The sequence below is a fragment of the Pristiophorus japonicus genome, chromosome 1, assembly GCF_044704955.1.
Source record: "Pristiophorus japonicus isolate sPriJap1 chromosome 1, sPriJap1.hap1, whole genome shotgun sequence".
NCBI classification, from domain to species: Eukaryota; Metazoa; Chordata; class Chondrichthyes; family Pristiophoridae; genus Pristiophorus; species Pristiophorus japonicus.
The window spans coordinates 81,704,061-81,717,868 of NC_091977.1; the positions used below are offsets into that span (position 1 = coordinate 81,704,061).

The 13,808-nt window shown below is 45.0% G+C and overlaps 1 protein-coding gene across 3 annotated transcripts in view; it reads left to right on the forward strand.

Annotated features, from left to right (window-relative positions):
- Positions 1-13,808, forward strand: part of rfx3 (regulatory factor X, 3 (influences HLA class II expression)) — a 576,400-nt gene that overhangs the window by 540,241 nt on the left and 22,351 nt on the right. For all 3 annotated transcript variants that reach the window (XM_070881253.1, XM_070881273.1, XM_070881264.1), the window contains one exon: positions 8,618-8,771. In XM_070881253.1, coding sequence (XP_070737354.1) covers positions 8,618-8,771 — 154 coding nt within the window. The remainder of the gene's footprint in view (positions 1-8,617; positions 8,772-13,808) is intronic.

Sequence of the window (13,808 nt, forward strand, 5' to 3'; positions counted from 1 at the left end):
GCTATGCGTTTTAATAAGCACCCTTTGTTTCTCCAATTGCTGAATAACCGGTAAGATTCCCGTGATGGCAGTTGGACTGATGGGATACTGTTTAGTGCATGGAGGCTTGGTCCCGGTAAATGACGCAGGCTGCATCTGGAGTAGGCCACAATCGTTCTTATCTTTAGTCCATATCGGGTGTTCCTTCAATTCTTCTTTCTTCAAAGTTCTAATTGACCATGTCACCCGACCATCCTCGAAATGCAACGATGAATCTATTTGGATTAGAACGTCCATTCCCAAAAGGGGTTGATCTACTGGGCCTATCCAGACTGGCGTGGTTAGTTCATGTGGACCCAGCCCTATAAGTACCGGTGTTGTCCTTTTAATTTCCATTTTATGGCCCCCAACTCCATAGGCTGTACGTGCCCTACCATCCAACGACAAAAAGTCTCTATATTGTAGGGGTAAGCATGTTAATTCCGCCCCTGTGTCTAAAAGACAGTCCACATCCTTATCGCCCACCCTCGCAGTTATATATAGCCCATCTCCCCTCTGTTGTATTAGTGCGAGGAGGGAGGCCAGGTTGGGCACTAATCGTTTTTTGCTATCCCAAGTAACTCCTGTTGTTGTATTGTCAGTCACTTAAATGCTTCTATGAGGTCGTTATCTTGTGGCAAGCCTGGTTTGTTGGCTGAATTGTATCCCTGGCTGCATCCTCTTCCCCGGCCGCGATCTTGCTGTTTTGCCCTGCACGTCTTGGCCCAGTGACCTTCTTTCCCACAATAATGACATTTTCCGGGTAATTTTCCGAATAACTGTTTATCGGAATCCTGGGATTTCCATCCCATAGCCTGCACAGCTCAGACTTTAGCTCCCATATCCCGATCTCATTGGTTACATCGATCCAGCAATGCTGCAAAGGTAGTTCCTCTACCTTCCCAGTCCGGTAACACTACCTTAAGCATTTTGGACAGTTCTGGCTTTAGACCTGCCACGAAAGCTGCTTTCGGGTGTCCAAACACTTGTTCATCCATTTCCCCATCCGTATTATTCATACCCGAATGTTCTAGCCACGTGCATCTAAACCGCTCGTCATACTCCAGGACCTCCTCTCTTCCTTTCTGTTGGCAGGCTGCAATTTTTCCCCAGTCTGTCTTAGCTGGACTGAAGGCTTGCAGCCAGTGTTTAATCACCTCCCATCCTGCGTCTAATTCTTGCTCATCCTGCCCCAAAGCTTCTTGTACCTTGTCGTGCAATTTTCTTCCCTGTGTTTTTGGCACCATTATGGTCAAAATTTGCACTCCGTCCCAGGGATGAAGTTGATATATATTTCTTAAGCGGTCCAATTGGTCCCACGTTTTCACTCCCCCTTTCTTTTGATTGGGCAATTCCTTGGACCATTTATCAATTTTCTCTGGGTCTGCCGGATCATGAACTAAGTATTTTTCGTACACCCTTTTCCTCGTTTTTTTGGTTCCGTCCTCATCCGCAGTCTCTTCTGATTTGACTACAACTCGTCTTTTTTTAAACGGGGCAAAGTGCACCCCTAATTCTTCATCCTCCGACCCTGTATCGTCGGAGGATTCAGAATCCGTATCTATTCCTCGATCGTGTCTTCGGGTTTGCGCTTTTAATTTATCCAAACATGGGTACCCTGGGAATTGACCGATACATTTTCCTTTTCCTATTACTGTCTCTTGACCTAATGATTTTTTCCATTCTTTAATTTCACCTTTAAGATCTTTAACTTCCGCTTCCAGCTTTTCAAGTTCAGGCTTTTTCTGTCGCAGCTATGCACAAACAGCTTGCAATTGGTCCTTTGTACTGGTCAGTTCTCGATCATGTTGGGAACGCATTATAATTTAATTCCGCTTTCGAATCTATCCCATAACCGCTAGGGACCATCTGATTCGCTCTTTATTTTTCACACGGGTCGTTTTTCCCCAGACCCTTTTAATCTCGTCCAAGGACCATTGTCCTTTGGAGGTTCCGTACTTTTGTTCGATCTTAATACAGGTTTTAGATAAGTTGAATTGTTGCGATATGTATTCTTTCAACTGTTCGAGAATTTCATCTATCGAAACCTCAGGTGGTGCCTGCCCATCTTTAACAGTTGTAGGCAATTCTTTGCTCTTATCTCCTGCTGCCATAATACTGATTTCTTTACTGGGGTCTCGAGTCATAAGCTTTCTAGCCGATCAGTAGGTCGGTGATTAATTAACTAACACACCGCCGAAGTTAGATGTCTATGGGATCTCGAGCCGACTACCAACCGGAGGGTTTGCAAACCGGAGGCTTTCGGAATCGCGTAGAAGGAGAGGCGAATTTAGACTTTTGACCGAGGACTTTTATAAAGAGGAGTCCTTACCTCAGTATGTAGGTCCGATGTCCAAAATTCAGTTTCTTTCCTCAGCGATCCTGTTCATGACGCCAAAATTGTTAGATCTCTTAATTTCCAATGAAATACGAACTCCGATTGTAGTTTTAATGTCACTTTATTTTGGCAGCAGTAACAAGCTCTTGGCTTAAAGCCAGGTCTTTGTCCTTCTGAGATCACATGGCTAAAATGGCTGTATTTATACCGGGTTCAATTTACAGAAAAGAACTCGCCTTCTTTGACCTTATTGGCTCAATTAATAGTCTTTTAACCTTTTAATTGGCTCGCTACCCAAGGTCCTAAAATGTCAAGTTGATTGATGACTTAATGCAACATGCTGAACTGCACGTAGCAGCTTTGACTTGGCGGGGAGGTCTGTGAATTTTCACAGCCTGTCTAAATGCAGCCTGTTTGAATTCTCTGTCACAGTCTGACCTCATTACCTCTACCATCATTGACAGATTGCTTCTGTCATCTTTACTTCACCTGCCTTCTATTCTATCAGCATGGATGCACTTTATGCTGTCTCACCTTGGTACTCAATCCTCAATCAACCACCATCAGCTCCAACACCAGCATCACCAGGCACACCAGTAGCACCAACAACAACACCAAACTTCTCCGCAATCACCTAATACTGCACAGGGCAGAGAGCATCAGCAGCTGACCACATTGCTGCCCGGGACACCAGGGATGGCCTCACCATGGCCACATTTACTTCACTTGGCGCTGTACACCCCGGCTGCTACGTGATGCACCAGGTTGGCACCACTCCACACCAACAACATAAAACATCCCTATAATGCCAAGCCATTTCTTTCACATTCATCAGCATTGTGGGGGTACCGTTATGTCTCACCATTCACTGCAACTCATCAAGCAACTTTCAAAGGTGCACACAGATCTGTCTAGGAATGCAAATTGTTGAAAATAAAGATTTCAATGTTTGACAGCACGTTAACAGAAACGTTACATGAACATTGGCTAAAACACACGACTACCTACCTTGTGTGTTGTTAATTGGTATGATTGGACTAGGATGAGGGCGAGTGTGACGGGTGGCTAGTGAGATGGAGAAATGATAATGTAGATGGAGCGAGAAGGGTGGAGGTGCAAGGAAAGTTGGTGTGAGTAAGGATGTGCAGCAGTAGGGTAGGGAAGGCAGAGTGATGGGGATGTAATAAGTGGTACAGCAGATGAGGTTGATTGTGGCTTTGCAGTAACGTTTCGTGATCTACTGAGATCATAGAAAGGTTTGCGCCACTGCAGCCTAGTCCTCCTCATGATATTCCTGCTTGTGTCCTCCTGTGCAATGTGCAACCAGGATGTGTTGGTGTCTTGGGGATGTCTCTTCCACCCACTTGAAGGGAAGAGAACGTCCCTCCATGTTGTGACTCCCTCCATGGGCGAGCCTGGGTGCAGCCGTGCATCTCTGTGCAGTGATTGTCAATGTTTGCAGCACCTCAATACTTTAGAACATTGTCAGCACAAATGTCAAAGTAAATTTGCGCATGGTTCCTTTAAGGAAATGACGTCATCAGACCCACTTCCTTCAATTGGCCAGAAAACTCGCTGAGCGGGTTTAACAAGCCCCATCAGAGGAAAGTCATGTCGGAGGCTGGGATGGAGCCTGCAGCAGGACTGAGAGACACTACTGATGTCGCTTGCTGGGGGAGGGAAAATCATGGTCATTGTCTAGATGGCACTTGACACAAAAGGATATGTTTTCAGGCTATTATACAGCACATTGAACCAAGACTCATTCAGTATTGTACAAGCAGAACAATAAACGATAAGTTTATAAATTTTGAGGTAGTTTATAAACTATAGTACTTAAATGACAAGAAAATAAATACAAAATAAAATGCACTTATCTAAGCTCAATGCTGCAATTATTCCATAAAGTCTATCTTAGTCTTATCTTTTAATTAAATTGATTTAAATGCTGAAATGTTCAATTATTTTCTAGAGTTAAATGCTGTTGCTAAATGTTGTGAATAGGGACATCCTGACTTTGGATAAGTTACAGAGCTGAGTGCCTCACCTGACGGGATTAGGCTACTTGAGCTATGAGGAGAGACTAAGGAGTGTTAAAATGGTTGCATTGAAAGAAAAGCTTGGATTTATGTAGTCTCTTATCATGTCTCTCAAAAACTTTTCAAAGCACTTAACATGCTTGAATTAATTTTAAAATGATTGTTCTGTTGTGTATGTTGGATAAAAGAGGGTTCGGGGCAGACTTGAGAATATTTAGAGGGACAGATAAACTGAATCGTCATAAATTATTTAATATAACTACAAATTCTGTTGCCAGAGGACACAGACTCCAGCTTAGAAGAGTAAGCTGAATAAGCAGTTATTTGTTGGTCAAGCGGATGGGTAGGTAACCAGTCTCTAGGCCTATTCCAGATTTGCTGAGCAGGTATGTGTTGCAGGCTCTGATAGTCTCTACCTCTCAGTACTTAAGCATTTTGTCTGAGGCTAGGAATTTGTGAGGAATCAAAGACAACAATCTGACGCATGAAGGTACACTGGTAGCTGCACTACCAGGCTGCTTCTTGTTTATGATACATGTACTTGAACAACTTTTGGTGCTCCGAAGATATAATGTATTTTTTTTGATAGAAGATAAAACATGTTCCATCCTGTAAATATGCTCCATTACATATAGACAGTAAACCTACCCCTTTCCCACAATTAATGTTTCCCCCTCATTTGGGTCTTCTCTCATCACACAACATTCTAGCTCAGAAGATAGTCAGCCTTGCTCTCATGTCCCTACCAATATTTTTCTCTAATTAGTTAGTTGGAGATGCCTATTTAAGACTGCTCTTTTCAAAAGCCAGCCAAGTGAATCTGGGGAACTATTAAAGCAAACAGTGTTCAAGCTAGACGTTTACATTTCAGGGGCCCGAAATTGGTTAAGGACCCCCCCCCTTCCAAGTGCTGCTCAAAGGACCGCCGATGGTCACCAAGGTACCTGACGGTACCTTGGGTGGGGTTTTCATCAAAAAGGTCCTTCGAAGGATGGCAGGCAGCAAATGAGGGACTTACGCCACCAATCTGGGCGGCAGCTGGCGGGAGCTGCCGATCTTGGCGGGAACTGCCGATCTTGGCGGCAAAGGCGCTTGTCGCCCAAGTACTGCCGAGGATGGAGTCGGGCCCACGGAGGGTTGAAGACCTACAAAGAAAAAGCCAGAGATCCCATACAGGTAAGTCCCTGTAAAGAAAAAAAGAAAAAAATGTTTACTCACCTTTTTTTTCAGCTCTTCATACCTACCATCAGGGACAGACCGGCCTCCTCGCAGCGGTCCATCCCCGTTCTGGCGCCGACTCCCGTCCGCAACAATCTGGCACCTTGGCGGACAGGAGTCCACTTACGTCACTCGGCCGTCAGCGGGCGATTCCCGGCGGCTCTCCCCTCCCGCCCGCTCCAGACCAGATCAAAACTGGCACTGGCCGGAATCCGAGGAGGAATGTTGACAGCAGTCGGCAGCAGTGGGCAGTGTGTGCATCAATTTCGGGCCCCATATCTTTTAGATGCCAAATAAAGATGCGCTGAGAAAATATTGGATTCTCGTTCTTCTTAGAAAGTGAACACTAATTGTAAAAGGTGGTCCCGGGGGTCAGGTTCATCTCTGACCTTCTTGAGCGGTTCGAATCGCTCCCACTCCCTTGGGTTCTCGGCTCTGGATTTATTTGGGAGATGTGATAAAGTGCAAAAGACCACTGGTTTGGTGCAAAAGAACTTTGATTTATTAAGGATAAGAAAATACAATGTCACACTTATAATTACATTAATAAAGAACAGTACATCACACATTCAAAGGGGTTGCAGTGAAAATTACACCTCCCACCTCCCAAATACCTAATACTTGGCTAGGTTAGACTCCAGGGCAGACAGGGGCTATGCTTACCAATCCTTTCTGGTCAGTTCGCGGTAGTTCGCGGTTTCAGGGTTCGTTGGATTCTGTAGATTCGGCTTGCCGTACCCCGAATGTCGGAGAGGACTTCTTATTGCACAGTATTCAGTTGGGTTGAGTCCGCTGATGCGGTAGGACGCGTTTTGGATTTGTGGGGTAAGTGCCCGTTTTCTTTCGTTAGAAATAGGTTTCAAAGTCCTTTTCGGTGACGTTTTCACCTGTTGGTAGTCAGGCCTAGATTGTAGAGTGGAAACTTTTGATTCTTCGGTTTCTTCCTTGTGAAGTTTTGTTTTGATGTTGGTCGATTGCGGTGGTTTTTAGTGGTACCACGTTGGCTGTGGTCAGTTGCTGCCGCGATGGTGATGTTCTTCCTTTTCGATTTCAGGATATCGAGACTGGAGAAGTTAGTTTACAACTGCCGCGTTGGTTTCTCTTCCTTCTTGAGTAGTATGGCATACCTTTGTTAAAACAGGGGCCAGTTATACTGTAGGAGTTGTCCTAATCTTCACGCCAAATCAGACCAAAATTCTTTGTTTAATTTTGATGGGCTCGACATTTCTTTGTAATATTTTGGCAGGTTCGTTAAAAGTTAATATGTCTCGGGTGGATAGATCTTCTAAATCTGTTTCTTGATGGAAATATTAGCTTGGTAATCGCAATGTTCTTTGTCTTGGTTTTTGCATGCAGGCTGGAGTGGGCCTTTTGTTTTTATGCATAGACTGAAAATGGCTTTCCAGGTTCAGATTGATGGCTGGCCATCTCTGAGTTAATTGTTGCAATGTTAATGTCTCTTATGGAGAAGGTTTTTCAAGTATCCATTTTCCAGACAATTTACTTTAGGCTCAATGCCCCAGACAGTTTCAATAATCACACTGGCTTCTTTAGTTCTCTAGACCTGCCCACAGACTTAATTTGTCTTGTAGAATCCCAAATGCAATTAAAGTTCGTAGTCTCTTCCATGAGCATTTTAGGACTTCAAACTTTCTGGTAGATAGTTCCAAATTAAATTTCCTTTTCAATGAGTCCAAACACTGGGGGGGCGGTGTGGGGGGGGTTCCCACAAATTTTGCCCTTCTCTTACAAATATAAAACTATTTTGACCCATTTATTATATGGCTAGAAATTTCACTGGCATCTGGCAAAAGAAATGATTAGAAAAGTACAATTATGCTGTCATCAGCAAATTTTAGAAAAAAACTTAAGGTGACATTGGGAAAATATTGAAAGTGATGCAAACTGTTTAATATTTATGATATTTAATCCAGATATTGGTATTTCTATCACAGTCTAATTGAAATGTTTTATTTAGGTAACAATTATATACAAAAGTGCAAGTATGGGAAAGGGCAGGTACTGAGGGCTAAAAATGTATTGTCATCGCATTGGGAGCCAAGATCTTTAGTTATTGATAAACCTATATTAAAATAGATCGGACAAAATTATTTTTTTAAATGCAATCTCCACAAAATGAGTTTGAGACCAGTTATTCCTAACTCACTGTTCTATTTCCTACATAGCAACAGTAATAACACTATAAAAGTAATTTGCTGATTGTAAAGTGCTTTAGATATCCTGAGGACATGACTGCGTTAATGCAAGTTCTTTTTTAATGTCTTTATTTTTTGAAGTAAGGGCAAGAGGAAGTATACTTAAAGTACTCACATGATTAATTTGGGAGGGAAAGTCATTTCTAGAAAAATTATCTTGTGCAGAAGAAATTTGAACTTTAAACTTATAATTCAGTTACACAGATACTCACTATTTCAGGTCTTAAACAACACTGCTCATGTCAGCTACAACCTCCCATCAATAAAACAGAGCTGTAGAGTTTAAAAGTGATCAAGATCCTTTAATTTCCCTTTTCCTCCTTTTTTTCTTATCCTCTCTTGAAGGGTGTAACATGCTGGTGTCTGGTTGTATGCCAGCAGCCATCCGATCCTTCATCCGCAGGTACATTCTTTATTAATTAAGCTAAATAGTGAGTATTCAACCATGAGGCGTCATCATAACTGAACCACACGTTCTCACCCAGTGTGTGCATACTTTTTTCAGAAGGGGACATTGGATTGTGATCAGCAGTGAAAACCCTGGATGCTATTTCTCCTTCCCTATCTCAGGAACACTGAATCCAATGATCGCACCTCATTGCTACCCACGATGAGACCAGCTATTCTGGCATAGATAAAGGATTAAACGTGAAAGTTTGTGATCTGTGTGACTCAGTTTCACACCCATAGTACACATTCTACTGAGCTAGAAGCTCAAGAAGCTACTGGTTAATAAGCCATTTTAAAAGCAAAGATCATGTAACCTCATGCTTCTATTGTTCCAACAGTTCCATGGTTATTCGAGACCTGACCCTGCGGAGTGCAGCAAGTTTTGGTTCTTTCCATTTGATACGTTTGCTCTATGATGAATACATGTTTTATTTGGTGGAGCACAGAGTGGCTCAAGCTACAGGGGAAACACCCATAGCAGTGATGGGAGAGGTAAGAATTTAAAAGGCTTGAAACTTTTAAAACAGTTTTTTGCTGTTAACTTCAAAACCATTCTGCAAGCTTCTGTCACATTTACTTTCAAAACAAAATATCTGACCAAGTTTCTCTATAGAGAAACTCTACAATACTCTTTTGTTTTATCCATTTGAACATCTTCCAATTTGTGCACTGATGGCTACTACAGGGGAGCTCAAGTATAAAAAAGACCCATGGTGCTTACATGTGCCTCCATCTTCTAACTACCATGCTCAGAAATTCTTTGGCCACAAAATTCGGCTCTATAGCGCCTGTTGTTTACGTGCGTTTTGTTCCTAAAATGGCAGCTGCAGAGCGCCGCACACTTCTGGTGCGGTCCAGGCCGAATGACATCTTGGGTAGAGCATTAGCGTGGGCGCAGGGAGTGTGCACCAGAAGTAGGCAGGTCGTGATGCCAATCAACGTGTAATGCTGATTTGATGCTAGCGCTGCCATTTTGGAATTCAACATTCCCTAAAGCCCTCTCTTAAGCTCGCACAGCTGGACACACATTCAGCAGCAGGAAGGACCCCCACCCACCAGTGCTACTTAAAGGGATCATCACCTACTTACAGGTTAGTTGCTGGTTGATTTCTACTGGCTGTTGAGTTTGTAGAAGTGTTTGGTGGTTTGTAGTTATTTCTAATTGCTAAAGGCTACAGGGAGTGGTGTGACAGGTGCTGAAGGACTTTGTTCTGATCTCAAGGATTCTGCACAGACCACTTGCGCCAAGACATGGGTGGAGTAGTAGGCATTCCACTTGGCCTACAGCACGACAGGGAGAATGAGCAGTGGCGACACAGAGCAGGAAGAGGGGGAGAAGAGCTCGCAGCAGGTGGCCATATCCGCTCAGAGTGTTCAGGGAGCAATTTTCCGACCTGAACCTCAGTGAGGAACAGTGTGTCAGATGTCTATGCTTTACCAAGGACATCCTCACAGAAATCTGCCACCTGTTGCAGCTACAACTGTAACCTCAGAGCAGTGGCAGTGAAGGTCATGGTGGCCATGAACTTTTATGCGTCGGGCTACTTCCAGGCTGGAGCAGGAGATATTTGCAGCATCTCCCAGTTTGCCGTCCACTGTTGCATAAAGGAGGTAACTGAGGCTCTGTATTCCACGAGAGCTGAATACATTTCCTTCTCCCTGGCCAAGGAGCAGCAGGCAGAGTGAGCACGCGACTTCACGAGATTGCAGGCCAACACAAAATAAACAATCCAAACCAAATTTATAAATTAAATCATGCCATGTTGCAAACAAAAGTCAACTAATCACCCTTGTGCATTCCCTTAGTGCCTGCCTCCCGTGTGACTTTAACTGTCCTAGTGCTCCTACAGAGTGCAACCCCAGTGGCTGCAGTACGGCTGATGAAGGCTGCTGACTTTAAGTGGGGGAGACTATAGATGGCCTTGGAGGATGACCTCGAGCAGCTGTGGGCCTGGATAGCCCGACTTCGGACTGCACCATCTTGGCATGGGCGGTAGCAGTCTGGGCAGGCTGGCTGACAGGCAACTTATCCATTTCCTTTTGAAAGCCACAATTGAATCTGCCTCCACCACTCTTTCAGGCAGTGCATTCCAGATCCAAACAACTCACAACTTTTTCCTTCTGCCGCCTTTGGTTCTTCTGCCAATCACCTTAAATCTGTGTCCTCTGGTTCTTGACCCTTCCGCCAATGGGAACAGTTTCTCTCCATACTCTGTCGAGACCCCTCATAATTTTAAACACCTCTATCAGATCTCCTCTCAACCTTCTCTGCTCTAAGGAGAACAACCCCAGCTTCTCCAGTCTATCCACGTAACTGAAGTCCCTCATCTCTGGAACCATTCTTGTAAATCTTTTTTTGCACCCTCTCGAAGGCTTTCATATCCTTCCTAAAGTGCGGTGCCAGAATTGGACACAATAACCAGTTGAGGCCGAACCAGTGTTTTATAAAGGTTCATCATAACTTCCTTGCTTTTGTACTCTATGGGCTGGATTTTGGGTTTTCTGCTTTCGGGGCAATAATGGCGGTGGGGCGGGAAAGTTAGCGGTGGGAATAGTTTGCGCTTTAGGATTAAAGTTTTGGCATCTAGGCCCTGCATCAGGGGGACGCAGCGCTAAAGGAGGCGCTGTACACCACTCGGCGCAAGGAAGGGAAATTTCCGAGCTAAACAGCCAGCTAGGGAGCGCAACCGAGAAAGGCCTCGTGGGGGAGTGGGGGGGGAGTGTTGCAGGGAGGGGGAACCAAAAAAAATACGAAAACATTGCCCTCGCCACCAGAACACAAATCGCTCAAAAAATTAAAACAAAAAACACTCGCACTTATTTTTGGAGTCCATTACCTTCCTCTCCACCGACGTGATCGCTGGACCGCTCTGATTTCCCAGGCAGTCATTGCGGGCGCACTTCCCGGCGGACGGGTCAGGCATGACTCAAAACTTGTACCAGAACGGCAACCAGGGACGTCGTGTACCTGGTGCAGCTCTTCCGGGCGGTGCTGTTCAGGACCGTAAAATCCAGCCTTATGTCTCTATTTATGAAGCTCAGGATTCCGTATGCTTTTTAACCGCTTTCTCAACCTGCCCTGCCATCTTAGAACATAAGAACATAGAAATAGGAGCAGGAGTAGGCCATTTGGTCCCTCGAGCCTGCTCCCTCATTTAATAAGATCATGGCTGACCTGATCATGGACTCAGCTCCACTTCGCTGTCCGCTCCCCATAACCCTTTACTTCCTTATCGCTCAAAAGTCTGTCTATCTCCACCTTAAATATATTCAATAATCCAGCGTCCGCAGCTCTCTGGGCAGAGAATTCCACAGATTTACAAGCCTCTGAGAGAAGAAAATCCTCCTCATCTCAGTTTTAAATGGGCGGCTTCTTATTCTGAGACTATGGGCTAGAACCTCCATTATTTTGCCATGCATAACGCCCACTTATCGTACATTTTAACGCTGAAGTGACTTGTAACGCCCATATATCGCCCATTTTGACACAAAATGGAAACTGATGGGCATTTTTCAGAAACTTAGCGCCGAGCGTTACTTTCCGCATGTGCTTAACGCTGGGAAAAAATATTACCGCTCACCCACCTTTTTTGGGCGGAATCATCAGAATAGGCGGAATCAACGCCCATAATATCGCCCAGCGTTACTTTCCGCACAGAATTAACCCGCCGCCCATTTTTTTTTGTCCTAAAGACCACATTTGGTGAAACTAATACCCAGAAGCTCGCCCACCGTCACTTTCACCATCTTGCACACATAACGCTCGCCCAAAAAAACGCCCAGAAAAAATGGAACTGTTCTGAACTAAAGCCAGCGGTGTGGCTGCCATTTTTAAAGTCGCAGGTCGCTTCATTCAAAAGGCTGCTTCAACTTCGGGGGAGTTTGCATTGACTCTGGAGTTCTTCTCAGGTGAAGTGACCATCTCAACAGACATATTTTCAGACTCTGGACTATTGGGGTTTTACTCTATGTGTATTTTAATGAGGAAATTATTGCTTCTGATCAATCGCTATTATACTTTCATTGCAATGGGGCCAGCCATTTCTCAGCCTGCATCGATTAATAAGCAGATACTGCAGAGTGCAGATACTTAATGTGTGATGCACATCATTATGTGCCCAATTTATGATGTGCAAGAATGAGGAGGCGGGCCAGACCATACACACCCCGCACGTACTGGGAAAAGAGGTCTTACCTCGACGTGTCCAAGCACACCTGCCTTCGGAGACTTCTCTTCCTCAAGGTGGTGATTGTTATATATGCAGATTAATGATATCCTCTCTGTGTAGTCACTGTATAGTTGCATAAGATGGAGACTTGTTTATCTGATGTAATATCAATAGGGTTTACACTGTGTATATACATGCTGGCACCACTAGATAGTGCAACTGGTGGAGACCAGGGTTTCCTGCCCTGGTCGCAGGGGCTGCATAAAAGGGGAGCCACTATGTGGCTGCCTCACTCTGGAGTACGAATAAAGGACCAAGGTCACTACAGTTTGAGTACAACACATTGCCTCGTGGAGTCATAGGTACATTACAGACATAACAGTGATCAATGAAATATGTGAGCTCATCAGGTCATATATGTAGCCTGCCATCAGGACATCAGTGTCGGTCGAGGTCAAGGTCACCGTGTCTTTCTATGCCTCCGGTTCCTTTCGGGCCTCCACGGTCGAGATTTGCTCTCTGTCTCACCATGCAACCCATCGCTGCATTAGACAGGTCATGGAAGCCCTGTATGCGAGAAGGATGGACTTTATCAGCTTCCCCATGACCATGGCGGCTCAGACTGACAGGGCTGGAGCTATACAGTGCACTCACATCACTATGTGGCCACCTTCTCAGGACCCAGAGTGTTTTTGTAACAGAAAAGGATATCACTCCCTGAAGGTCCAACTAGTTGTCGACCACAACCAGATCATACTGGCAGTGAATGCCAAATGTCCGGGCACCTTCGATGAGGCTCACATCCAGCATGAGAGCGCTGTCTCTGACATCTTTAAGAGTCAACCAGAAGCTCAATGCTGGATGCTTGGTGATAACCGATATGGCCTAGCCACCTGGCTGATGACTCCCCTGCATGACACCCACACTGAGGCCGAGAAGCGATACAACCGGAGCCACAGAGACACATGCAATGTGGTCCAGAAAACAATAACTGTGCTTAAGCAGCACTTCAGATGTCTGGACCACTCAGAAGGGGAGCTACAATACAACCCTGAGCAAGTAGGTAAATTCGTGGTCATGTGTTCCATGCTGCACAACCTGGCTATCAGGAGGGGCCAAGAATTGCCAGAAGGGACTGATGTTCCACCTCAGGAGAGAGAGGAAGAGGACGACGAGGGGCTGGATGCTGACCTAGGGCCACACAATCAGGCTGGCTATGCAACCATGCCCACGACCCCCTCCAGACTACAGAAAAGGACCCGTGGTGGCTACATAGCTGCAAGACTCTTACGTGAGGAGCTGATATCTGAACGATTTGCCTGAAAGAACGTTGCTGTGAGTGACAACGCTGACACACTGC